General features: G+C 46.4%; 1 protein-coding gene across 1 annotated transcript in view; it reads right to left on the bottom strand.

The window, feature by feature from the left end:
• The window catches only part of SLC24A3 (solute carrier family 24 member 3), a 508,299-nt gene that overhangs the window by 37,066 nt on the left and 444,292 nt on the right, over window positions 1-26,941 (bottom strand). The window contains exons 8-12 of the mRNA XM_008064347.1: window positions 20,702-20,727; window positions 12,991-13,044; window positions 7,162-7,295; window positions 4,859-5,019; window positions 3,853-4,114 (exon numbers count right to left, since the gene is read on the bottom strand). Of these exons, the coding sequence (XP_008062538.1) occupies window positions 3,853-4,114; window positions 4,859-5,019; window positions 7,162-7,295; window positions 12,991-13,044; window positions 20,702-20,727 (637 nt within the window). The remainder of the gene's footprint in view (window positions 1-3,852; window positions 4,115-4,858; window positions 5,020-7,161; window positions 7,296-12,990; window positions 13,045-20,701; window positions 20,728-26,941) is intronic.

Below are 26,941 nucleotides of genomic sequence, written 5' to 3'. Positions count from 1 at the left end.
CACTCCAGTAACTTCAAAGAACAGTTAACTTCCCTGAAGACTGGGCCCAATTAACTGAGAGATATAAATTCCCACTTACTCTCTTTTCTTAGTAGTCACAGGTTTGTATAACTTTTATATTAATGTAATCATAAGTCTTATGATTTGTATAACTTTTTGGGTATAACAACATGCAACAATGTATGATGTCTTAGGCCCTGTTAACTCCCTTTACTCTATGGCAAGCTTGATTAATGCCTCTGATGTGTGTTATGGATAAAAAACTGGGAGATCACTAATGCAAGGAAATGTGGACCATAAAATGTCACTATTGACAAAATGCAGCTGTAACTTAGGTTCTGTACAATGCTCTGCTAGTCACGTAGTCAATGTATTGGTACCAACTGCCTTGAACTTATAAAAGCAGTCTGTAAAACTTGAAGGGTGAGCAGAACTATTTTAAAGAGGCCGAAAGCCCACTCTGCTTCCTGGATTCGAATTCATAAATAAAACTCTTTCTACCAGTTCCCTGCCCCTTTTATTTATTGGTATCAAGCGAAAGCAGCCGAGCGTTACTATATATGTGCAAGTTATATGCATACATTTTATCAGTCATTTGCACACTGTAATATAAGCATGTATACATACTCACAAACAGCATTTCCGTACTCCCAAATAATTACTTGTCAATCATACCCACTATAGTCAAGTCCTAGAGAGAAGAGAGCCCTGAAGCTGAGTGCCAGGAATAGGCCACCAATGCAATGAGAGGGGAAAATGCCCTTATAGTGTGCATGGGACCCTTTTCAGGTCGAAGGAGCTTAGCTCGAGAAAAACCAATCTTGGGGCTTTCTGGACTGAGTCCCAGGCTCCTGGAGGCCTTCTGCTAGCTTGAGGCTTGCTCCGTCTTCTCAACCCAGAGCAGATGCCTGCCTGCCCCAGTGAAGGGCTTGCCAGGGCATTTAGTTCCCCTTGTAGTTCCTGATTCTAGGCATGAGGTTTCTTAGCAGCCGGTGGAAGGGAGGAGATAGATGTAATCAAGCACGCCCACTCTTCATTTAAGAGGCAGGTCTTGGTTTGAACCTGGCTCTCCTATGTCTTCAAAAAACAGTGGTGATCACTGAGTACCTCTAGGCCTCCAGTCCCTCGCCACTCCAAGTGACCAGCAGCATCTGTGTCACCTGGAGGCTTGTTAGAAATGCAGACTCTTGGGCCTCACCCTAGAATGCCTGAATCAAAATGTGCATTTTATTAAGGAGGCCCAAGTGAGAAGGGCTGTGGAGAATAATCTATAATTCTGCTTCCTATCTTGGCAGCTCAGGTCCCTGGAGTGACACAGAGACGCTGAGTGGTAGGACCATCCAGAGTATCATCTCTACTTTCCTGCCTGTGCTCCAGGAAGGACACAGGGCACCTGGCACGGGATTCCAGAGCCTCAGCTGCAGGACTAGGTAAGGGGTTGGATGCCTGTAACCACATCTCACATACAGGAGCCCAGAAGGTGTGGCTGGTGGTCTGAGGCCTTTGTCATCTGCAGCCTCACCACAGTGACACAAGGACCTTGAAACTCCAATTAGGTGTGGAACTGATCTCATCCAGGAGAGAAATGCAGAACAAGGGACCTGAAGTGGCCCTCTATCCTGCTAAGTAAAGTGGCCCCGGACGCGGGAGCCAGGTGTCCCATCTTACACATTTGTCTTGCATCATCTGCCTGAGGCCCACTGGGCCATCTAACACCACGCCCTCCATTGTCAGGCCCTCCATTGTCTGCCTGGAGGGTGCACATGGGGATTCTGGGCTTCCCAGATCCCCGGACTCCATCCATGAAAAGAGTTTAGCAAAATAGGCGTTTCTGGAGCTTGACTGTGGCTGGCCAACGGCGGACCCTGAACACAAGGGCCGAGTGGGCAGAATCCTAGACCTGAACCGGTCCCCCACAGCCACCTGCCTTCCTCGTCCCAGCCTGTCCACCTACAGTTGGGTGCACAGCGTCCTTCTCATGCTCCTCCTCTTTCTGCCTCCCCTTCTGCTTTTGGAGGCTCCAGGGCCCCCTGCATCATCTCTGCCTGAAGGCCTGCTGTGCCATCTAACACTGCACAGTCGGGACGTGTGGCCTACCCTTCTCACAGGCCCAGAGACTCCTGGGGGCTCAGGTCTAGGATCCTGTCCACTCGGCCCTTGTGTTCAGGGTCTGCCCTTGGTCTGGAAATGATTCCCCTGGGACCTGTGGGAGGGCCTATACTCCTGCCTGCACTGCATCACAGCCTGGCCCTTGGGTCACTGAGAACCCCGCTGGACTTCCCCGCTGTCATGCAAACTGTGAAAATAAACATTGGAGTTATAAGGGAGGGACGGAGTATTTGGTTGTTTAATCCTTAAGATGCTTTTGTCCTGGTTGATAGGGAAGAGGTTGCCAAGACATATATCTGATGATGGCAAATGGATAAAGAGTGTCTCCATCAAGTAATGGTTTGCCTGTATCCAGGCAGTTGGGAAGTTTGGTATAGGAATCTTGATGGGTACATTCGAATTAGTTTTGGTAAATTCTGGATGAGGTTGAGATCTCAGGCACCCTGAGTGACCCTGGGAGCAGTTCTGGTCTGGCTTTACTTGCTGTCCCCTGGACACAAAGAGGAATTCCTTAGGGATCGTGAATCTGAATAGAACCCTGGACTCTGATACGCTACACCTGCGTCCTGCCATTAAATGAACTTTCAAGTGGGTCAACAACCCTTCCTCAAAAAGTCCTCCTGCAAATTCAAATTCCCCAGAGTGGGTGTTACACATGCTAACTGAACCTCATACACTTGACAGTCTATGTGAATTGGACCAGTGTACTCTTCCCTGCAACAGCCAGAGCATTCTGGAAGGTGTAGAAATTAGGCAGAAGCCGGACTCGGTGGCTCAGCCTGTAATCCCGTGCCTTTGGGAGGCTGAGGTGTGTAGATTGCCTGAGCCCACGGGTTCGAGACCCGCCTGGGCAATTTGGTGAGACCTCATCTCCACAATAAATCAAAAATGAGCTGGGTGTAGTAGCGTGCGCCTGTAGTTCCAGCTACTCAGAAGGCTGAGGAGGAAGGATCACCAGAGCCCAGCAGGTCGAGGCTGCGGTGACCAGGAGTGGCCACTGCACTCCAGTCTGGGTGACAGAGTGAGACTCCAACTCAAAAAAAAAAAAAAGAAAAAGAAATTAGGCAGAATTCTTTGGGTTTGGTTTGCCTGTTCTGATCATGGATGGGGTGGGGTGACAAGGTTTCTGGAACAACCAAGTCCTTGCTGGAGGCAGCAGTCAGGAGAGAAGGACACTTCCCTGGTGGCTGAGGTTCTGGGAGACTTTACAGACCTCCCCCTTCAAGGTACCAGGGAGATGCCCTCAGTCAGCCCTATGGGTAGGATTTAGGGAGCCCAGGATGCTTTTGTCTGCATCTCTTGTTGTACCTGCCCTGGGGACAGCAGGTCTTGGGAGAGGAAGGACCTGATTAGGGATGAGGAACAGGCATTGAGATCAAAGCTTGGCTTCACACATTCCCCAGGGCTGGCCCTGGCAGGACACCTCGCTTGGCCAGTTGTGATGGGATGGGTATAGGTGGTGAAGCACCTCTCCCCTGCAGCACTAAGCTGGTTTGCTAACAGGTCATGTGTATTTCCTCCTTAGTATCAAAAGGCCCCATGAAACAACTGAGAGAGGACCATCCTCCACAAAGCCCAGTTAGGCAAAGAGCTCAAATTTCAACAAATGGTCATGTGCTGCTTTGGACCTTCTGCAGCAGAGTCCTGCCCGCTGTAGAAACCTAATGTAAATATTTTTATTTTCATATATATTGTTTGAATCAAAGTGGCTCCCAACCCCAGCCCATACGCAGGACCTCTTACAGGGGGGGTCGAATGGCGTGTACGGTCCTTCATCATCGTCCTCCTCCTCCTCCTCCTCCTCATCGTTCTCGTTGTCCTCATTCTCATTCTCTGTTTCGTTGCCAGCCTCGGCAACAGCATCGTCCCTCCTTGTCCCGTTCACGCCCCTGTCTGGGGTACTGCTGGGTCCTGTCCCATTCTCCACAGTGTGCTTAATTGGGATTTTGATGGCCACCTCGGATTCCCCATTGGCGTAAGCTCTGCTGTTTATCAGTCTTTGTCTCTGGAAAGAGAAAGGCACAGTCTTACCACAGTCAGAGGGATTGCAAATACCTTATACCCAGAACATGAGCTGCTGGGAGCTTTTTAAGGCAACTGACAAGGAGACGCTTCCAGAAGACTCTGGAGTCAAGTTTGAAGGGATTCCTCAACATGATTACCAACTCACACAATTTCCTTCTGGGAGGAAAGATTGAACTTTTCACTGGAGCTTACAAATCCTTTTAGAGGAGAATTCCTATGTCAGGAATGTATACTTCCTTGATGTGTACTGTGGTGCTGTCTTTCTTCTGCAGATTGTAGGAGACCCTGTCCCCATGTAAGAAAGTCCTTCAGCTGAGTTTGCACTAGTGAATCAATAAGGCCAGAGAAGGGAATACACAGGAAAATTCATGTCAAGCGTTCTGGATTACTTAAAACTAAGGTAACTTAATTAGTAACTACTTGTGTGCAAGTTGACATCGAGGGGCTTTACTTAAATGGAAAAATAGAAGAAAAAAGGTAGGGAGAAGGGGACAGGAGAGCTTTTCTCTATAACTGGGAACTAGACCATGGCCCTCAATGTGTGGCGGGAAAAATAAGAGCAAGGAAACATAGCTGGCCCAGGGAGCAAAGATGTTGGAAAAGGCTGAGGGTTGTTACGGTGTTAAACTGAGTTCAGTGCTGCTTCTTTCCAACAAGAACCTGTCTCTCTTTCCCAGTGTCCCGGCCCTGTCCAGTGGTCAGTGGTCTGTACTTTCCTGGGTACCTCATTGATCAGCATGCGGCTGGCCATGGAGAGCCGGGTCTTGGGAGGGAAGTGGCTTGTGATCATGATTCGAAGGCCAGCCTCGGAGAAGGAAAGCTGGTGTGGGTAGGCCGACAGCAGCTCATCCACCATGATCACTGACGCTTTGCGGTGGAAATTGGCTAGGGAAATGAAAAACATAAAAGCATGGAGGCCAGGAGCAGAAAAGAGGCATTCATTCATTCATTCTTTCTCCCCATCCCTTCTCTTCCTCCCTCCATCACTCCCACCCTTCTTTCCTACCATCCATTCATTCATCCATCTTCCTTCCATCCTTCCATCCCTCCATCTTCCTTCCTTCCCTCCATCCATCCACCCATTCACCCATTCATCCATCTTCCTTCCTTCCTTCCATTCTCTTCTCTTCCTTCCATTCATTGTTCTTTCCTTTCTTCCTTCCATCCATCCATCTTCCTTCTAGCCATTCATTCATCTTCCTTCCAACCATCCATCCACCTTTCTTCCTTCCGTCCCTCCATCCATCCATCTTCCATCCATCCATCCATCCATCTTCCTTCCTTCCATCCATCCATCTATCCACCCACCCATTCATCCATCTTCCTTCCTTCCTTCCATTCTCTTCTCTTCCTTCTATTCATCCTTCTTTCCTTCCTTCCTTCTATCCATCCATCCATCCACTCAATTTATCCATGTTCCTCCCTCCCTCCCTCTCTCCCTCCTTTCCCTCCCTCCCTCCCTCCTTCCTCACTTCTTTCTTTATTCGTTCCTTTCTCCTATTGATCCATCCATAGTTCTTTCCTTACTCCTTCCTTCCTTTCTTCTTTCCATCCATCCATCCAACCCACCCACTCAATCATGTATCCAGGGAGGGTTGCAGTGAGCAAAATGTGGAGAAGAGTAAAAATCTCCCTTCCATGGGTCTTAATGATAACTCTTTTGAAATGACTTGAGACAATTTAAGCATCATTCATTGACATAGTAAGAATGAATGATAACAAAAGAGAGTTCCTCCATGTCCTCAAAGGACTCTTTTCCCACCATTCTAATGTGGGGCACAGGGGAGGCCAAACTTGGAGTAACTCTTTATGCCCTTCAATTGTTAGCAGTATTCATGCTGAGCTGTTAAATGCTACAGCACTGATGTCGGTGCAGGTGGAAGACATGGGGAAAGGACACATTCCTTCAGCCCAGCCCTTGAGCAGCACTGACAAGGGGTGGGTGGGCTGTCCACATTACAGAGGACTGAGATCAAAAGGGGACTTGGAACAAATCCTGTGTAACAATTCACTGGGAGCCCTGAACACAACATTCCATAGAGAGCCTGGGCCAAGCTCCCTCTCTATGAATGAGCAGTCTGTGCATACAGCTCACGGGTACCTGGCCACAGCCTCTCTGAGTACTCGCTTCTATTTTCCAAGCCACCAAACCATGAGATGATTTCTGGAAACATTGACTCATATTAGGTAGTTCTCTTTGGTTCCTTAAGAGGGTTTCTTTTTGGTTATAAACTACCCAGAAGAAATGAAATAAAATTCTCATGTGGAATGGTACTAGATAACTCAAGTCTTTTGTTAAACATACATATATGATTATTCAGAAAAATATATCAAATATTTGATTTTCAAAATTTAGTAATTACCCAGAGACTTCAAAGTCAGAGACATATTTGAAAATAACCCATATATTTTCTAATTTCTTTTTTTGTTCTTTCTGCAAGGCAACCAGATGGAACCAAGAAGCAATAAATTCACACATTTCAAAAGAAAAGTTTAAAAAAATGAAAAATGAAATACATTCCAGGCAAAATTAAATGATAATTTTCTGTGTTCCTCTAAAAAAAGAATATTATTTATCAGAGAGCACCATATTTTTTCCCTTAGTATATCAACTGCTTTGTAAGAATCTTTTGAGTATGAGAATAACTTTAAAAAGTAATTTTCTATTTCTGTTTGCAGCTTAGAAACTGAGAGTTAGTGGAGCCTGAAAGTGAATCTGGATATAGTAATATGCTAATAACACCTGTCATTTACAGAGCATTGCAATAAACTCTTTTATGTGGTTATCTGCTTTGCTTATTACAAAAATGAATTCCATTTTTCAAAAAAGAAAACTGAGGTTCAGAGAGGCTAAGTAACTTGTTGTTCCATGATGTAGAAGGTGGGAGGACTGGAACCTTCTGTCTTGGGGTAGGCAGGCAGCATCCTCTCAAGGCCAGCTGGGACATGACGGGTATGGCTCTGCTGGTGGGCAGATGGGCTCACAGTCTACACTTCTGCTTTGGACACAGGTGTCTGCTGGGTTACCTTTCTTAAGTAGCACCACAGTGGCATCGCAGTTGCTGCTGTCATCAATTTCAGCATTGTTGGCCAACCCGTTGACCATGTTCCCAGCACCTTTTGTCCTCCGTTCGAAGCACTGATGTATGCAAGCATTATATCTGAGCAAAGCAACATGTGGAAAGAGCCCATCAGCATTTGCCATTCTGACATTTCCCACCTCCCCTGGAGCTTCTGGGAGCTCTCCCAGTCTGGATGCGTTGTGTGAGACTCTGTGCCTCAAGTCAGTATTTTCCTTATTTTCAACCAATGCCCCCTCAGAATAGGCAACCCATTCAATTTAAGAACATATAATGTGAGACTAGAACCACCATTATATAACAAAGCCACACCATTATATAACAAAGTTGCAATTTCTTTCGTGTCAGTGAAAGCATCTCTCGGGTCACGTCTCCAGGACCTTTGTGTTCAGGGACCAGCTTGTCAGGAGAAGTAGAAGTTATCTCATCTATGCCCTACCCAGGGGCAGAGGCTGTGTGTCATGGTCCGTGTGCTACAGGGTGGCAGTCTAGGTCTTTGTGTGTTTTTGGTTTTCTGAGGTCACAGGCTGGGATTCTGTGACTCTTAGTTGCTTTTGTGCCTTAATTCCAGGTCCAGTAGGCTCTAAACCTTACAAAGCAATCTGAGCTATGATTCTCCAGAATGACCAAGTAAAAAAATTGTGCAGTGCTTCCTAGATGTCCCAGCAGACCTGTCTTGGGAGGGAAGAAGCTTACTAAGTTCCTAGGATGCTTTGGCAGGTAAATGTTACAAGTCCTTTATCTTTAGTGTTAGGAGATTCTCATAGAAGATTCTAGAAAACTCATGCCTGCAAAGACAGCAGATGTGGTTTCCAGGGGGTTGTAGATCACTGTTGCTTTCCCACTCTCTCAGGGATCTAAAGATCTCCATGATCTCTAGTGGACAATCTATTGAGATGCCCCCACAGCTTGACCTTCAGTCACCCTCACCCTAAATTGCCAGCTGAAAAGCTATTCAACCTGTTTCCCCTCCTCTTCAGCATCCCCCTTTGCTGTTACAGACATGGGGCTCCCTGGAGTGCTTCCCAGTTGAATTCTTGGGCCTGATTCTTCAGTCAGTGCAGCTCTGGGGTGGAAGGCTGATGGGGGCAAGACAATCTTGGTGGGAGAGATGGAGGGTCCCTGTGTGGCTGTATCTTCTCATCCACGAGCCCCTTCCAGCACTCCCTAGAACCTGAGTTCTTCCTACTACATTGCGTGAGGGAGAACAGAAAACAAAAGTGGTGAGTGCTGGCTGCACAAAGGAAAAGGGGAAACCCAATCCTGGTGAACTCCCAGGATTCCCAAGACGCAGGTCTAGAATTAGAACATCACTATTCTGCAACCTTAGTGAAATACCAGATCCTGATACTGAGCATCAATGGCTGCCAACATCTCACAGGGAGAAAGACAGACATCAAAGGGCAGAACCCATCGCCACTTGGGATACAGTCTAGCCTGAGTCCAATCAGTTCTGGCATAGAGGAAGCACAGAGGCCAAGGAACTGGCTGCATTATATCACAGAATGCTATCAGTGATTTCCAAACCATGGACAACTCTGCAAACAACCAAACCTTGTCAAAGATTTAAAGTGCAAGGAAAACCACCACCACGACCACACATGTGCGCGTGCGCGCGTGCACACATACACACACACACACACACACACACACACACACACACACAACACAGAGAGGGAATTTATAGATTAAAAGAGACCCCCAAAAGGGAGCAACTGATTATAACAGGAAGAATTTATTTAATTCTCATTTCAAAAATAATTATGACATTTATGAGACTAAAAATGGTAAAAAATAACATTTATGAGACAACTGAGAATTGAACATTGATTGGATATTTTATGATGTTAAGGAATTAGCATTAATTTTAGGTATGATTGTAACATTGTGGTTATATTAAAAAATAGTCCACTTAGAGTCTTAAAAGGGTCTCTAGATATGCCTAGAGAGTTCCAGACATACCCTGGAATTTTTATGAGTGAATTAATGTGCTATCTGGGGCTTCACTATTATATAGGGGAAGGAGTAGAGAGAGCACCCATGGACTGATGATTACTGGGACCAGTGAGGAGCACCTGGGGTTCATCATACTATTCTGTTGACTCTTGTATACATTTAACATTGCCCTTAGAAAAAAGATCGTGCCTCACTTTCTAGGTTCAGCAAAAATGCCTTGCCCCATAGAGCTATAGGGAAAGAGGAAGCGTTTCTGTCACCTTAACTTAGACCCCATTTCCATCATAGAAATACTGACTTGCATGAAAGGCTTTCTAAAAATTCTTTTCTTTTTTCTTTAAAACAGGATCTCACTACATTGCCCAGGCTGGGTTCAAGTGATCCTCCAACCTTAGCCTCCTGAGTAGCTGGGATCATAGACACATGCCACCACACCTGGCTATAAGTGTTTGCTTTTAAAATACAACTGTGTATTACACATTTATTGGGGTATATGGATAATACTACTATACAATGAGGGCTTTCTTAAATGAGATACTTGGTCAATAACTAAGCTGTCACATCCCACCCTTATTTTTCTGCTTTGAGGTAGAAACTATTAATTTTGTTTTGCAGAAGAGGAAACTGAGATTCAAAATGGCTGAATAGCGTGGCTGAGGTACCACGACTGGTGAGTGGCAGGGTAGGATCTACTGTTAGGGCTAAATGTCAATTCTCTGCCACCAGCATGTATTGCCTCACCTGGAGGATAAATTCCACAGAAGTGAGCCAGGATGGATAGAAATCAATCCTTGCTGAGGCCAGGTCTGCCTCATGCTCCTGTCAGGTTTCTTCCTACCTGGCCAGTCTGAAATTGCGTTTTGACCTGCAGACAGAATGTTTAAAGTCCCTTTAAAGCTCTCCACCTAGGAGGCAGCTGATGATCCTAGTATATGCTGGTTTTTAAAAACTGCTGCTGCTGTTTTATATTTTTAATTGAATGTTTTAAATTTTGTGCCTGCACCCTGAAGCTATTTTATTGTGAAGCATGCAATTTTATAAATCAGATTTTATAAAACCCAATGATTAAAGCCTCTGATTGCAGAGGGGGTGGCGAAAGAGCAGAGATTTCAATTTAGAACTTAGGACCAGAATTTATGCAGAAAATTTTGCGAGCACAGTAGCTTCCATTCCTGGTTTTATTTGCATCCTGCTGGTTTGAACAGCTGGAATGTTGGTAAAACTGAGGCATCAGCAGAAACACACCTCATTAGCTTCCACATTTGGTTTGGTTTGGGGGAGAAGAGAGGATATGTTTGCTGTGCTATCTTAATGTCCACACGTTTTGCCAGCATCATATAGGTTTTACGACATCTTGGTTAAGGGGAGCGGTGGCCACAGAATGCATGCCAGCAACATTCCTCAAGCCTCTTCCCTTCAGACCAAATATGTTTTTGAAGAACATCTCATTCTGTGAAGCCCCTAGTGAATTCATTTTAGGACAAACTTCCATGAAAATTCAAGACCCAAGACCCAGGATTCAAGGCCCAAGGTCAATGTTGAATATCTAGCAGATAATATATGGTATTCTTCTGGAATAACTGACTGATCCATCTTGGGGAACTCAAACTTAGAGCTTCAAAAAGTTAAAAAAAAAAAAGAGGTGAAACAGTCTGAAAGAAAACACTGAAGGAAGATAGTGTGTATTGTTTGAGGCTTCTGTACTTTGTCACTGATTCTCTGTAAAGTTTTGCTCTTTGAAGCAAAGAGGAGCAAGATGGTTGCTTCCATCTTTAAAGACTTTTCCCATAAAGGCTAGACATCCTGGGAAGCTTTAGAGTCACCTTAATTTTCACAGGAGTCCATCTGTTGGTACTAAGTGGAAGGTGATTAGTTCTACGGTTGTGACTTCTGGCTTCTTCATCCATTATCTTGTGGCAACTCCACACGAGTATAGTTTGAGTGAGGTCTTGTTCTAGGAATGCCCTTCTCCAAGAAGCCCTGGGTGTTGGCTCTACACTGACCATTGAAACACTCAGCACATGTTGGCTGCCACATTGAAGAGATTGGCTACAGAATGCTTACAGCCCACCCTGGACAGCAGACAAATCAGCTCCAAACTTCACTGTCCCCATGATGTTTGCTAAAGTCCATGCTGATTTCTCCCAACAAGTCTCTCAGTCACTGGTGGTCAGAATTTAGTTTGGTCAGGCCCCAAGACAAGGAAACTTTAGTGTGTCAATTCCGGGCTGTGACCTGATATATCCAAACTTGCATTTTCTGGTAGCTTTCTACTTTCTTGCCCTCCCCTTCCACGCCCCGGAAAAGGCAGCCAGCCCTGTAGCTACATACACTGGGGTAAGCATGTGTTAACACGGAGGAGAAAAAGCAGCTCCCATGGGGGCAGGCATGGGATATCTCTGCATTCTGTATAAGCTCCTCATCTCAATGGTACTTGGCAAAGAGGCAAACCAGCAGGTTCACAACCATGGTGCCAAGGTGGAACTCAGAGTATGGGCAACACCTACAATATAATTTTTTTTGTTGTTGAGTTGGAGTCTCACTCTGTCACCCAGACTGGAGTGCAGTGGCCGCTCCCGGCCATTGCAGTCTCGACCTGCTGGGCTCCGGCGATCCTTCCACTTCAACCTTCCAAGTAGCTGGAATTACAGGCATGCACTACCATGCCTGGCTGATTTTTAAGTTTATTGTAGAGATGAGGTCTCACCAAGTTGCCCAAGCGGGTCTCGAACCCGCGGACTCAGGCAATCCACTCACCTCAGCCTCCCAAAGCATAGGATTACAGGCTGTGCCACCGAACCCGGGTTGCAATATAATTCTTAATAAAATTTTAAACTGCCCTGACTCCGGGAGGGAAAATAATATATGATGTAGTGGTTTTAAAATACATCAACTTGGACACTTTTTGACAGGTGGCCCCTGGTTGGGACCCCTGATTGTGGACTGGACTTAGTGACTCACTTCTATTCAACAGAATATGGGAGAAGTGTTGGTGTGTGGGACCAGAATCTGGGACAAGATTACAAAAGGTGTTCCAGGGCCCTTCTTGCTCTCTCCTGAATCACTTGCTCTGGAGGAAGCCACTCAAGCAGCTCTAAGGAGTATCCTATGGGACGGGAAATTGAGCCCTCCAGCCCAGAGCCAGCATCACCTAGCTAGCTGTGAGGGCATCACCTTCAAGGCAGGGCCTGTGGCACAAGATGAGCACATTCCTGCAGCACCGACCAACATTTTACCTGCAACTTTGTGAGAGACCCTGAGCTAGAACCTTCCAGATAAGCTGCCCCTGGATTCCTAACTCTCAGAAACCATGTGAGATCATATGTGTTTGTGGTTTTAAGCCCTGAGTTTTTGGTTGTTACACATCAACTGATGACTAATACAATCTGAATAATGGAAGGCGGGAGGTATTAGAGCCATAATTTTAGTCATCTCTTAACTAGCTCTGGTCCTATTTTCCCTCACCCTCCATACAAGCGTAACTGACTGTGTTTTTCCTCTTTTTATAGAAAAGTGAGAAAACCACCAAAAGCTGAGAGGCCAGATCCTTGAAGAGGGATTGGGGTTCTAGAGAGTTCTCAAGTGAAACATTTAAACTCTGAGTCCATCATTGCATATGGGTGAGTGAGGTCATTGTTACTGATACTAAAAAAATGATAGCGATTCACAACAGGTGGCTGAGCAACCAGGTGGGTCTGTGATGACACACACTGAAAACCTGTCAGATACGCACTCTCCCTGGGTCCCTTCCCACATTGTCACATAGTGTTGAATGTAGGAAACGTTTTCTGAAAAGAAGTTAAGAAGGCATTTTACTTACTTCATGATGACAATGTAGATAAGATACATCAGCACAAGAACTAAAGACTCCCACCTGCATACAAACCAGAAACAGTTAAAGAAAGTCACCAGACAGCTGTGAAACTCACCCGTCTCCTCTTTAAAAACATGTTTGATGCACATGCACAGGACGGGAAGGGGAGGGCAGATGGGCAGATGGGCAACAGCTATTTCTTGGTCCACAGACAATCTCTACACTGCCTACAGTTTTCCACCATCTTTCCTCGCTCTCTACTGAAGGGGAAAACGCTCTCTCCTCTCTGTTATGTGTTCCCCTAAAAGAGCTCTTTGAAGGCAGCAAGGCTTTTATGTATACCATAGAATCTAGGCCTCTGTGTTATACATCTGACCACAGTCTAATAATTCACTGAAATTATTTAAATTTATTTACAACAAACAAATCGAAATTAGAGGAATTCATGGAGGCACCTGAGGGACGGTCAGATAAACAGGAGTGAGGGGTGTGGGGAGAGAAACAGACATGCAGACACACAGAACCCAGGCAGGGAAGGTGCCAACAGGAAGGGTGAGAAGGGGTGAGTGGGAAAACAGTCAGGAGAAAGGGAGAAAATGAATAAAACCCACTGGCATGTGGCTTGGGTGTCTCATGATTTGCATACTTCTGTTTTCTTTATTTTAAGAACTTCCAACTAGAAAACAGAAACTTGGTTTCCAGGCTTTCCTTTAGCTACAGTATTAAGTTAGCTAATTGAGGGAGTGATTTTGCTTCAAGAGCAGGATACTAGAGAACAGTCCCAAGAGGAAATTCCAGGTTATGCCCATCCTTCCTTTCCCTTTTCAAGTTCTGTGTCTAGAAGTTGATCCTAGGGAAAACTTTGGTCAACAGTTAGAAGGATGCATCTACCAGGGCTTTTGTTGCAGTGGGATTTATAAAAGGGAAGAGCTGGAAAGAGGCTAGCTGGGGATACAATGGTGGACTGGGTACCTAAGTTATATGCAGGTTTACACCTCTATTAAGAATGAGTATGCAAGCATGTGTATTCGTTATTGAAAATGCTCCCAACGCACTTTTGAGAGACGATATCAGGGTGTCCGAACGCCTGCAACTTCTGCCACACTTCTCTGCTTCGGTCATAGCAGAACCTCTCAAAGGGTCGCACACACTCCACATGGGTACCTTCCAGTCACCAAGCAAGCATCTCTAGTCTAACTTCCATATCCACTGATCCCAATTGCTTGTCTGTCTATACCAGACGAGGGATGGGTGGTGGCTGTCTGTCATCCTGTTTCGTTTCTTGGCAGCCTCTGAAAGGTCATCATCTGTTCCCTCCCTAAAACGCTCTTCTCTGACTTCCAAGAGGCCACCCCTAGTTTTCTACCTGTCCCTAGCATTTTCTTCTCCCTCCTTTTCCCCTCCTCCATTTCCTCAGTTCAGCCTCTAACTGTTGGGCCATCTTCTCTTTATTTCCTAAATTTTCTACCTAGGAGAGCTCATCCCAACCTGTTGCTGTAAATCCCAAGTACACAATAATGACCCCAGGGTACACAGTCAATCCACTCCTCTCTAGATCTGGAGATCCAAGGATCAATTTGGCATCTCCACCTGGAAGCCTAAATGCACATCAGAACAGAATTCTCCATTCCTACTTCCCTAGCTTTTTTTTCCTCCAATCCTGGACTTTGTCATCTAAGTAACCTCTTCTACTCCCTGCCCAGTCAAGCCTGAATTTGAAAATCAATAAGGTGCTCCTCCCTTGTGCCCACTCCCATATCAGGACTCTACGTCCCAGATATTTCACAGATTGTCATTTTCTTCCCTCTATAGCTACTTCCCTGGTCCATCTTTGCTTCGGCCTCAAGACTGGTGTCTTTGTACTGTTGGATCATGTCATTGCACTTCCTAAAACTCTTTAATTGCTTCTAGCATGCTTGAGGAAAAAAATAAAAGACTCCCCTTCCCTGCAAAAACCTAGTCCTTTTTCTTCTTCTCCAAGTCATCTTGTGTCCCATCTCAGTCCACCAATGGGTCATTCATTTGCATGTGGCAAATCTCATTTCCTCTTCCAGAGCCTTTGCTCTGACTGTTCCCCTTGCTATGGATGCTCTTCCCTTCACTCCTTGCCTAGACCCTTTGATCCCGCAGATTTCAACTTAATGGTCTCCTCCTCCAAGAAGACTTCCCTGCCTATTCTCCCTCGCTTTCTATCTTGCGACCCTGTTTATGTTCTTTAAGCCTCTGAACAGTCTGTCATTATCTGGTTTATTTATTTTTTACTCATTTATTATGTAACGAACACCTGTTTTTAGCAGTCACTTGATACCACTCCTCACACCTTCCCCTGTCCCATCCCTCCAGCATCTTGCTTCTCGTTTTCCTGGAGACTTAGAACCTTGAGAGCTGATCCCACCCCCCCCAAAACAGACACCCCTGTCCTTGCCCACTGTCCTCCTCTTCCCAGTACAAAGCAGCCCCAGCTCATGTATGCAGGTGGTATCTCCAAATGTCAATCTTCAGTTGCAGAACACCTCCGGTGGCCTGATATGGTTCTTAACTCAACAAAACCAATGTATATGTGGCACAAACTTCATGGGGGAAAGCAAGATTACTCATAGCATTCCTTTTGATCTGGAGGGATGTCACACTACTGTTTAGATGCATTTTGATAAACTCAGTGAGAAATCAAGAGAAAATAAATCAACTTCAAAAATATTATAGTGAGGTTGAAATACGTCCATCACTTTCCAAAGAGGTGTATTTACATTCTTTCTAATTCTTTTTCTTTTTTTTTGAGTTGGAGTCTCACTCTGTTGCCCAGACTGGAGTGCAGTGGCACGCTCCTGGCCACTGCAGCCTGGACCTGCTGGGCTCCGGTGATCCTTCCGCCTTAGCCTTCCGAGTAGCTGGAATTACAGGCACGCACTACCACGCCCGGCTAATTTTTGATTTATTGTAGAGATGAGGTCTCGCCAGGTTGCCCAGGCGGATCTCGAACCTGTGGGCTCAGGTAATCCACTCACCTCAGCCTCCCAAAGTGCGGGATTACAGGCTGAGCCACTGAGCCTGGCTTCAATCTTTCTAGTTCTTTTAGCTCTTTTTGTTTTTACTAAAAGTAAGCCCTTCCATTGCAATATTCAAATCAGGTTCTCTTTGGCTCTTTTTCTGGGATGCCCATGGGATGGTGCTCCCTGCTTTTGGTGATATTTCAAGTTTACTCTGTTGGTACCCAGGCTCAGATACCTGCCTTGCTTCCTCCATGTTGATCATACTGGGCTCTCTGAGGCTCCATCCTGGCCCAGCTGCTGGTTCCTATGCACTTTTGGTCTAACTGAGTTTCAATCATCAAGCCTTGACTTACTGTTCTTCAGGGTCCCTTTCCCATGTCCCTCTTCCCCCATGGACTGAGCACCTCCAAATGACCCCGTAATTACATGTCAACCGTCTGCCTCCCCTGAGAGAACCTCCCAGTCAGAACCAAGTTTTTTTGTTTGTTTTTGAATCAGGATCTCACTCTGTTGCCCAGATTGGAGTGCAGTGGTGTGATCACAGTTCACTATAACATTGATCTTCTGGGCTCAGGCAATCCTTTTGCCTCAGCCTCCTGAGTAGCTGGGATTACAGGCATGCACTACCATGCCTGGTTAATTTTGTGATTTTTTTTTTTGCAGAGACAAGGTCTCACTACGTTGCCTAAGCTGGACTTGAACTCCTGGGCTCTAGCAGTCTTTCCACTTTGGCTTCCCAGAGTGCTGGGGTTACAGGTGTGAGCCGTCGCAACTGGCCTTGGGCTTGGGTTTATTATGTGTTTAGCCCTGAGACAGAGCCTAGTCTACAGGAGGCGCTCAGAAAACAGTGGGACTGGACAGAACCTGAAGTCACATGGTTCTCCACAGTGCTCTTTCCTGTCCCTTCCTCCCAGGACACTGGGTCTTCTCTTCACCTGCTCCTGACCACACCCACCTGCTGTCCTCTGAGGACACGCTTCTGTGGCATGATCTGGTTTGTCTCTTCTCTTTGAGTATTTGAGTATTTCCTGCTGGTCCCTGATTCTCCTGCCAAAGAGTGCTCTTTCCAGATTGGAGGCTGCTCCCTGCCTCCCTCCCTGGGGTGCACTGTTATGGTTTCCTTAATCCAGATCAGCAAAAGCTATTCACTAACACCACACAGTAGATAGTTTCCAAATTATGTTTTCCGGGGCTCCTTTATCTCCCAAAGCCACAACTTGAGACTCAAAAGAAGAAACCACCACCCTGGACTCTTTCATTATCTTGTTGGGCCTTCAGATTCATGGAAGACACATTCCAAATTCCTTCTGTCAATACCCCGGGCCTCACAGAGCAGGTAGGGTGTACACTCTAGCAGGTGGACCTCGATACTTTCCATGTCAGTGTCTTTTGGGATAGGTAACTGAAAAGCACCCAACAAGTATTCTCACCTCTTACCTGCTAACAGAACCCACTATATTGAGGCAGCAAATGGGGGACCTCTGACCTCAAAGAGGGCAGGTCCCACCCCCAGGCTCAGAGGATGAATAATGATGGGCCTAAAGTTGCAATTTAATCCCCCTGATCATTTAGTGGCCAAGGCCAACTTAGTTGTGACCAAAAGGATGTAAGGTGGAATGGTGCTGAAGAAACAACAGTGCCCCTCTTCCTCCTACCTGTCTTCAAGACAGGAAGTGGCTGGACCCACAGCAGCCATCTAGGGGCCATTAAGCAAAGGTCATGAGAAACATAGAGCCATGGCATCATATACATCTGGGGTGCTTGATATGTAAGAAAAATAAACCACTATTTCTTTAGTGGGAGTTGGCTTTTCTACTACCTGCTACTCAGAACATCCCTACTTGACTGTTGACCGTCATTTCTTGGCTGGACATGACCTTGCAGAGTGCTGCTTCAGGAATGATGAAGGACTCTAAACTGTATGACAAGGATACCTTGTCCTTGTACACTTGCACTTGACAAAGCTCACCTCCTCCTAGAGAGCACCCTAGTTTCAGAATAATAAATACAACTGAAATTCGTTTCCCTTTGAGGGGTGAATTGGTTATCTGCCTTGAAACTGCTGGGCTATGCTGAGACGTCCCACGGTGGAACCCTCTGGTGAAGGTGTTGTTGAAATGTCACTGTGCTTTAATTGCACAGGACAAAGACTCTGACTTTATTTACTTATTTATTTTTTGCGTTGGGGGAGTCTCACTTTACTGCTCAGGCTGGAGTGTAGTGGCACGATCATGGATCACCACGGCCTCGACCTCTTGGACTCAGGAGATCCTTCTACCTCAGTCTTCTGAGTAGCTGAGACTACAGGTATGTGCCACCATGCCTGGCTAGCTTTTACAAATTTTTTGTAGAGATGAGGTCTCACTATGTGGCCTAGGCTGGCCTCAAACCTGGGCACAAGCAGTCCTCCCATCTTGGCCTCCCAAAGTGCTGAGATTACAGGTGTGAACCACTGCACATGGTTAGAAGACTGATTTTAAAGAGATACAGCAATTCTTTTCTTTTGAGTTGGAATCTCACTCTGTCACTCAGGATGGGAGTCTTCGACCAAGACTAGTAACACAAACGGCCACTGCAGCCTTGACATGCTGGACTCAGGTGATCCTTCCACCTCAGCCTTCTAAGTAGCTGGAACTATAGGCACATGCCACCACACCCAGCTAATTTTTTATATTTATTTACTGTAGAGACAAAGTCTTGCCAAGTTGCCCTGGCTTGTCTTGAACCCCTGAGCTCAGGCAATCCTCTTACCTCTACCTCCCAAAATGCTGGGATTATGGGATGAGCCACTGAGCCTGTCTTCATCAATTCTTACATGCACCCTCTTGGCATAATAAATGCTTGTGAAGCATTTTTCATGTATTAAATGAGAAGTTGAAATTCCGGGAATTCCCACAGTAGTGTATGTCTTATGATGTCAGGAACCCCCAGCCAGAACGAGACACACCTGGGGATTTGCAACTCACTGACCCCAGCCCTCCTGGCGCCTGCTCATAACTGGGTGTGTGGGAGCCTTGGTGCTCAGACCGGGGGCTCTGGTGACCTGTTATCTTCCAGAATCTCCACCCCTCAGCTGCAGGCTCAGGCATCTACCTAGGATGGAGTCACCTAACGTCACAGGAAAAGGCTTTGGGGATGAAGACGAACCAGACTCTTTCTTCCTTGCTCTAAACCATCTGAAGGATCCTCAAAGCTGTCTTTCAGATCAGGAGTGATGCTGGCACACGGGGAAGCCTGCCCCTTCTTCCTGCCACATCCTCTGCAGCAAGCCATGGAGGTAGCAGGAAAGACATGCTCTCCAAGACAGGCAGCAGATCACCCTAGCAGCCTGTCATCGTGTCCCTCTGCACAACAGCAGCAGAATGACTTCTGAGGCCAACTGTAGTCACAACTCACTTGTCTTTTGGGGAGTCATCGGCCAAGACTAGTAACGCTGAGCTATGCTGAAGTACCCACGGTTTGCTGAGGCAGAGCAGTGGTTGTGTGAACCACACCATCAGCTTCCAGAAGGTTCCACACCCAAGGACATGGAGGAGAAAGAGCCTCCATAGAGTGGCTCTTTCTCACTCTGACCTGGGATACTCTGGGACCCTCGAGTTCTTTCAGCCTGTTTGTTGACAAGTATTCCTCAGGAAAGACCTCCTTATTTCTTATGCATCAATAAGATGATGCATCTTAAAGGACAGTCTCCTAGCTGTCTCTTCTCTGCTCTCTTGGACACAGGAGAGTTGGCTAAAGGAGTTTATTACCTAGGCATGGCATATTGAACTTATCATCAACATTATGGGTTCCCTACTGCCCCCCAATTCTGAACACCAAAGCAAAGTCTTTAAGCAGTCATTTTGGGGAAAGCAAAGCCTGGTGGACTCTCTACTGCTTTTTCTAGCGAATTCCTAGCTTTAAGTAATGCCAGGGACGTTTTCTACCTACAAGAACATACCTATTCCTCAGTGTTATTTCACACTACTTCTTTTTATTTTATTTTGATCATGTGAGGGTACAATTCAGGATTAGGTACACAAGTGGACATCATACAGGTAAAGTTTGGTCTTCACTTTGCCTGGTTTGAGATTTTTCACACTACTTCTACAGATCAAATACTTGAAGACAGTATAACAAGAATGCACAGCACACTCAGTTTCTTTTTCCATTTCAAACATATTTCACTTGCCCAGAGCTCTTCTCAAATATGGAGATTTGGACAGTTGGCCCAAAGGCAAATGTCTTCCTATATATTTAATTTGGGCAACATTTCCTGTCTATTAAAAAACAATCACCAATTTTCAGAGCTCTCAGATCTTTTTAAATATCATGCAGAACTTTAACGGGTTAAAGGTCACTGAAGTGTCTTGATCCTGATTCCTGATTCACATACACGGGATTGGGAACATCAGCTCATTCGAATCTTTACCACAGCATGGCAAATGGCCGACTGAGAAAGTCACAGCTGATTCACGATGTCTAGATATAGGATGATAAAAACATCTAGATATCAGAATCCCAAATGGAATTCTGCCATCCCAGCCTGAGAGGCAAGGTCTCTGCTCTGTGGAAGCTGATTTAATTTCTCCCTTGACGTAGGCAGAGAGTCCCCAAGAAATTCTGCGTGTTTCAGGCTGCCATGGTATTTCCCCTTTCCCCCCCCTAGATCCTAACTCTGGTATTTAATATATTGGGTTATACAACATAATAAGGTGAAAAATAGAGGGAGAATAAGAGGTACTTACCAAGAAACCTTTTCATCATAAATGAACTGTGAGGAAATAAAAAAGGATAGAAGATTAGACACATACACACACCATGCTTAGAGACTGCATACTTTCCACTCTTGTTCCTGGGAAAATCAGAACTGGGCTGTGTCAACACCCTTCTGTACTGGCTTTGTCTTCAGCCAGTGTTAGCAGAAGGAGGTACTGGCAAGTTGGGGTGGGTATTTGTGGAGGGAAGTCCAGGCAGTCCCATCTTCTCTACAACTGTCTGACAGCAGAGTGACAGGGAGGTGTGACTGATCCTGCTTTGTCAAGCAAGACACATGGCAGAATTCTCGATCAGCAAGGATGCAAGTAGCTCGGGGGCTTCCCCACATCTGTCCCTTTGTGCCTCCTGCAAGGTTTCTGCACATCTGCAAACCTTCACAGACACTTTATGCAAGCACTTGGACTTCTTCGAAAGGTTTCTCTTAACTGGCTTACTTCTTTGTTTCCTTAAAGGAATTTATTTTCAAAGGAAACCTGGCATCACAAGCAGAAGTGGGGGCTTGGCACCCCAACATCACATATAGAGGGTAACCCTGAAAAAATGCAATGACAACACACAGTATTTGCAGTTCCCAGTTGGATACTATCGGCTGCCCACATCCTGGGCACAGGACTATCCTGTCGTTAAGGAAGGAGACAGAAGCCACAAAAGACATACAGCGCCAAACTGAGGTATGCTCCTCGTCAGTTAGGACCCAAAGAGAGTCCAGGGAGAACACACCACAGGATTTCATTTACTAAGCCCCAGTCCATGCACCATCTAAAATAATTTCCCACTTTGTGTGTGGGGGCGAAAAACAACCCAGTGTAATCCTTTGAATTACACCGGGAAACTGAGTCAGAGAACATGTTATTTTCCTGTAGAATTGGTTCTAGATCTCAGCCCCAGTCCTTAATTTGGTTCTTTTCCTGACACACTGATCTGTCCGGATGACAGGTTGCCGAATCCAAGTGAGCGCACCCACATTTTATTTAGACGGGAAGCCAAGGACATGACTGGCAGCTCTGTCTTTCCACTCCTACAAAACTCGACTGCTTTGAGGATGATCATCTCAGAGTGGCTTTTCTTTCAGAGGGAGCAGCCGTCTGGAGACTGAGGTGGCCGCTTGCAGAACAATCAGGTGTCAAGTGTTGTCTGGGCATGGAAATGGTAAACTCCGCTAATGAGGTGGGCATTGCATTGGGCCCCAGAGGTCACAATCACCATCAGTTGGGTAGAGATGCAGAAAGCACCTCAAAGACGAGTTCACAAGGCACATGAAAGGAATGCTCCAATTATCTTGAAGGTCTGAAGAGAAGGAGGAGGAGGAAGAAGCAACGTTTATTTGTAACTGGTTCTTCCTAACAAGCCCTTGAAGCAGGACATGGGCTTTACCATTTTTGTTACTCTTATCTTTGCTATTGGATTCAACGAGTTGACATTTGGATAAAAATGTCAAGCTAGAATGGGAAGAGAATTCAAAAAATAAAGGTAACAGTCTCATAACCCAGGCTGAGTGGCATGGAATTCATTCGTTAGAAAGCGTTCACAGCTGTTTTGTATAACCGCTAGCCTCTTTTAAAAAAAAAAAAAGCTGTCAAAAAAAATCATGGAACAGAGCAAATTATTTAAGATAGAAAACATTTTCTATTAATTGAACTTAATTCAATATCAGTCTTAGCAGCAGGCTGGAACAATCAATTTGTAGCCACTTAAGAGAACACAAGATATTGGGAAAGAGTTTATTAGACCAGGCCGATTTAATTTTCTTTTATCAGTCAAGGCAGGTAATACCATATTATATAAAAGTAGCTTTTAGGAAGCTCTTATTCCCTGCAATCTTCCTCACAGGTGCAAGCACAGATTCTGCAAAGTCTACACCAGGAGTTCACTTGCCCTGGGACAAAGGGGACCTTTGTACACTTTCTAGGAATCAGCCCTGGGGACCAGCACAGTGGAAGCTATTGATTATTCCAATGATCATCTCAAAGAAAAAAATGAGAGCAGGTTTAACTGTACAAAGGATCCTGGGTAAGAGCACAATAAATCAGAGAAATAGTGGGTAGATCTGGACGAGATTGGACAAGATGCACAGGCAGGGTTAGAGCATCATGACCTGGAAGTCAAGAGGATGGTGTGGCCACAGACGTTGGGGGTGGGGATATGGTTCAGAGCGGCAGACAGGAAAAGAGAATTGCAGGTGATCTCACTTTAAGTACCAATAAGTGGCAGAGATCTGGAAACATTCAGATAACAGAACAGTCTTCCCTTCCATCTCTCTTGCCTGGCATGAAGATGCCGCATCTCTTAGAATGCATGACTGCAGATGAGGAGGAGGGGGAGGAAGTAGAGGAGAAGGTCGGGGGGGAGAGGTGTCTATGAAGCCAGGAGGCCTTGGTTAGCCTGTGACTGATAGCATACATCATCGCGTTTATACCTCTCATTTAAGATGACCGTGTTGAGGACTGAGAGGGACTCAGAAAAGAACAATGAGATGGATGAAAGGGACTCAAAATCAGGCCTCCAAGAAACACCTGAACCTCCTGGGAAGACAGAACAGGAGGAAACTGGCACCATCTGCAGAATGTTCCCTTGGAGAGCGCATCGTGGACCTTCCTCATGGAGCATTAGAGTCACCCTGCCCAAAAATTCTTAAAATGACAAGGACGGGGTCACTCTCACTTGAGGCTGCTGAAGGTAGAGACAATGGATTTGTGAATCCTTACAGGTTTTATTTATTTGATCCTCTTAAGACAAGTGTGGCACATCCCTCTGTATTTTTATGCACTAGATGTGAATCAAAGAAAACCAAACAACATCTCCCAACCCTTCTAGAAACTTTATTAGTGTAGAAGAAAACTTGAAATCATATCTTATCTCAAACAGGACACCGCATTCCCATTTCCTGCATCGACCACGAGGTGGCGCTCATGTTCCAGTTCTTCATCCAGGTCTAATGGGCCAAGGCAGGAAGTTGAGATGAAGTCAGTCCAAGTCCATTTTTTCAGCTCCATTAAATCTCCTGGAAGGAGGGAAGCTCCTCAGGGCAGGCAGCCTGCTGAAGGAGCCTTCGGCCAAGTCACTGGCGGGTGTCTGCCTTGGAGACAGGTCATCTGATGTCCACACCCAATTGTCATGATGAGTTGCAACTGAGTGACTTCCTGTTGTGGCTCTCGGAATGTACCCAGCGTCTTCTCAATCAGATGTCTGAGAGTAGGGTTTGGGTAAGCAGAGCATTGCTCTGTGCTCTGTTGGCTGCATTTGGGGCCAGAGAGCCTCATGGGTGGTCCTGATTGACAGCGGGACCCCTGATCTGCTGAGCAGAAGCTGGTGAGGGGACCCTGCCCTCTGACCCCCAGGTGCTTATCCAGACCCCCAGGTGCTTATCCAAACCTTGGGGTCTTCGCCCCAAGGTTTCCACATGTTCTGCTGCTAAGCTGAATGTTAAACAAGAATGAACCTCAGAAAAGCACTCATGTCCTCCAGGCTTCAGAGAAATGGTTGGGTACCATGGAAACCAGCTTTTCATTCCCAGTGTCTGCTCCAGAATTCTCCTGACCAAGACAAGCTTACAACAGGCAGGCGTGTCTCTGGATATCAGAGCTACCCAGGGAACGGCCAAGAGACTGCCAGGTTCAACATGGAAGAGCAGGGAAGCCAGCCAGGAATGGCCCAGCTACAGCTGGGCTGGCCCTCCTCTCCAAGCTGGGAGGCAGGTGACTGTCTCAGCATCGCCATGTTATCCCCTGGGTATGCTTAGTGCAACTGCCACCACGAAGCAGGGGTGACTGTGTTGCTGAAGTGAAGTCTTCATGGCCTGTATTATCATCACTGGCACCACTAGAATTTTAAACAGTGAACATAATAGGAGAAAATCAACACTATCGTGTTCTTTCAAGAGGCTGAAACCTTGAAATTCTTCCCTTCCTTGCTGGCAGGAAAGCGGCCCCCCCGTAGACTCCTCCCACTCAACATGGTGGGCTCCCTAGACAGGTCTGCATTTGCGGTGCCCACCTCTTCAGCTCCGGGGTGGGAATGCAGCTGGTTTAGCCAAGGCCACGGTAATTTCATCTGGAGAGAGGAAGCCGATGGAATATCTTGGAAACTTGGCTGTTAGGCACTGACAGGGGTTCCATTTTAAAGTCAAACAGGAATCCGTACTTCAGGACCTTGAGTGGGATGACTTGTGAAGGTGGCAGTTGCAGAAGAGCAGGAAAAAGATGAGTTTTAGCAAAGCTGGTCATGTCATATGTGCATGTGAGAGCAGGGAAGGGAAAAGCAGTAACAGGATGAATTTAGGGTGCAGGAGATGAGGGCTGTTCAGCTAAAGGACTGTGTTTGCTGGGCAGTGCAAAACCAAACACAACTAAAATCTCTGAGCTGTCTTCTTTGGGAAAGGCGAAAGACCCCATGGGAATTGCAGTCTCCAGTCCAGCCACCCTGCTGCTCTGTTCAGGGAGCAAACACAGGCAGGACCCCACTTCCTGGTCTATTCAACATCCTTAAAGCAGGCTCCTCCTCCTGTCTGTAGCAGGGATTGCAAAGCAGGTGGCCTCTGTGTGACCAAGGCTGATTTGTTTAAGGACCTCTACATTCCATCACAGTCATTCCCTGGGGGAATTTCCCAGTGACCACAGTGCCAGAAGGAGAGCTGGAATGTCATGGGGTACAAGGCACCCAAGAGCCTCCAAGTTTCTAGACTGGGGAGAGAAGAGGTTAATTTCCCTGAAGAATGGGTCCAGGAGGGAGGAGATGGTCAGAGGGGCAAGGCCTTGGAGGCCAGCTGGGAGGCGGAGGATGGTCATCCACACCACCTCTGAGCTTTCTTTTCTCCCACAGAAAGGACAAGATAAAAAGATTCCTGGAGTATTTCAGATGAGTTGTTTTTTGGAGAGAGTTCTAGCTGGGGAGGCAGAAGTACCTCCCTTCTACCTAAAAACAGACAGCAAAATGAGTGAAGCAGACACACCTCTCTAATGAGGACATCAGGCAATAGGGATAGGGACAATTTTAAGGACTGTAAGAGGCAGATTTATTAGCCAGAAAGTCCGAATTGTCTCCTGGGGCAGTATAGCTGTGCTGTTTCAGATGCCTGCTCGGGTCAACCCAAGATGCTCCAGCTCCCTGACCTTGGGTGAGTCATGTAACTGCCGGAGCCTTGGCTTTGCCATTTTTAAGATGGGACTCTAAGGTAGCTAGCTTGCACCGTCATGAGGTTAAACTAGAAAACCTTTATCGGCAGACCCAACATAGCCCCATAGTGAGTACTGAGTATATGCGTGTTAAAAGTTCAAATTAATTAACTAAAAAGTGTGGTTCCTCAGTGGCACTAGTTGTGTTTCAGTAACCCCTTGTGGTCGGTGGCGACCATGCTGGCCAGCACACGTGTAGAGACCATTCCCAACACTGAGAGGTCCTGCGGAAAGCCCTGAGCACCCCTGGCAGATGTCAGCTGAACTGTCTCTCTTTATCCCCACGGGATCCCTCCACCTGGAGACGTTATGATGAACCCTCCAGGGAAAGGAAGTGTCACCCTGGAGGAGCCTGGCTGCTGGGCTTGCTCTCAGAAGGCTCTGGGGATCCCCACCTGGTGTCAGGGACTCACCTGGCCCACCAGTAGACAGGTTGCTCTTGTGAACATGGACTTTTGAGCCAGTTCACATTGTCAGGAACCTGTCCCATAGCCCCAGTCACTTTCTAGGGGGCTCCCGCCTCTCCACGCTCACAGTCCCGATCTCAGGCAGAGACGAAGGGTAAAAATAAAATATTTCTTTCAGCGCAGCTGCTAGACTGACGATGTAAGGAATCGTTTGCATTTATGTAAATCACACTATTATGTAAATTACAGTAACATTTCAATACAAGAAACGGTGAAGCCTGTTGGAATTCGAACAGGCGGAACTGGCGGGACTTGGAGGGGGCACGGAGATGCCCGTGATGGACGTGCTCATAGGATGGGGGGTAAGGAAGGGAAGGGTGGGGGCAGAGGAGACGCCATGGGTGTGTAATGATTTACAGATGTTTGCTGGGTGGACACGCACAAGGCAGCCTCCAAAGAACCCAGAGGCTCCCGGGATTTAAACACTGATGTCTGTCTTGCAAAGAGAAACTGAAGGCATTGGGTGAGCTCTGGGCATCATTCAGCAGCTCCATGGACTGATGCTTCAAAATCCAGAATGTCACCAGGGCTAAGGGAATGCTTGGCTGGAGGGGGGGCAGGGGGGTCTTGG

The sequence above is a fragment of the Carlito syrichta genome, unplaced genomic scaffold (genome assembly GCF_000164805.1).
Source record: "Carlito syrichta isolate Samal-C Ts95f unplaced genomic scaffold, Tarsius_syrichta-2.0.1 Scaffold307318, whole genome shotgun sequence".
Taxonomy (NCBI): Eukaryota; Metazoa; Chordata; class Mammalia; order Primates; family Tarsiidae; genus Carlito; species Carlito syrichta.
Note: the sequence above shows the minus strand (reverse complement) of the source record. Positions and strands in the feature narration are given on the sequence as shown.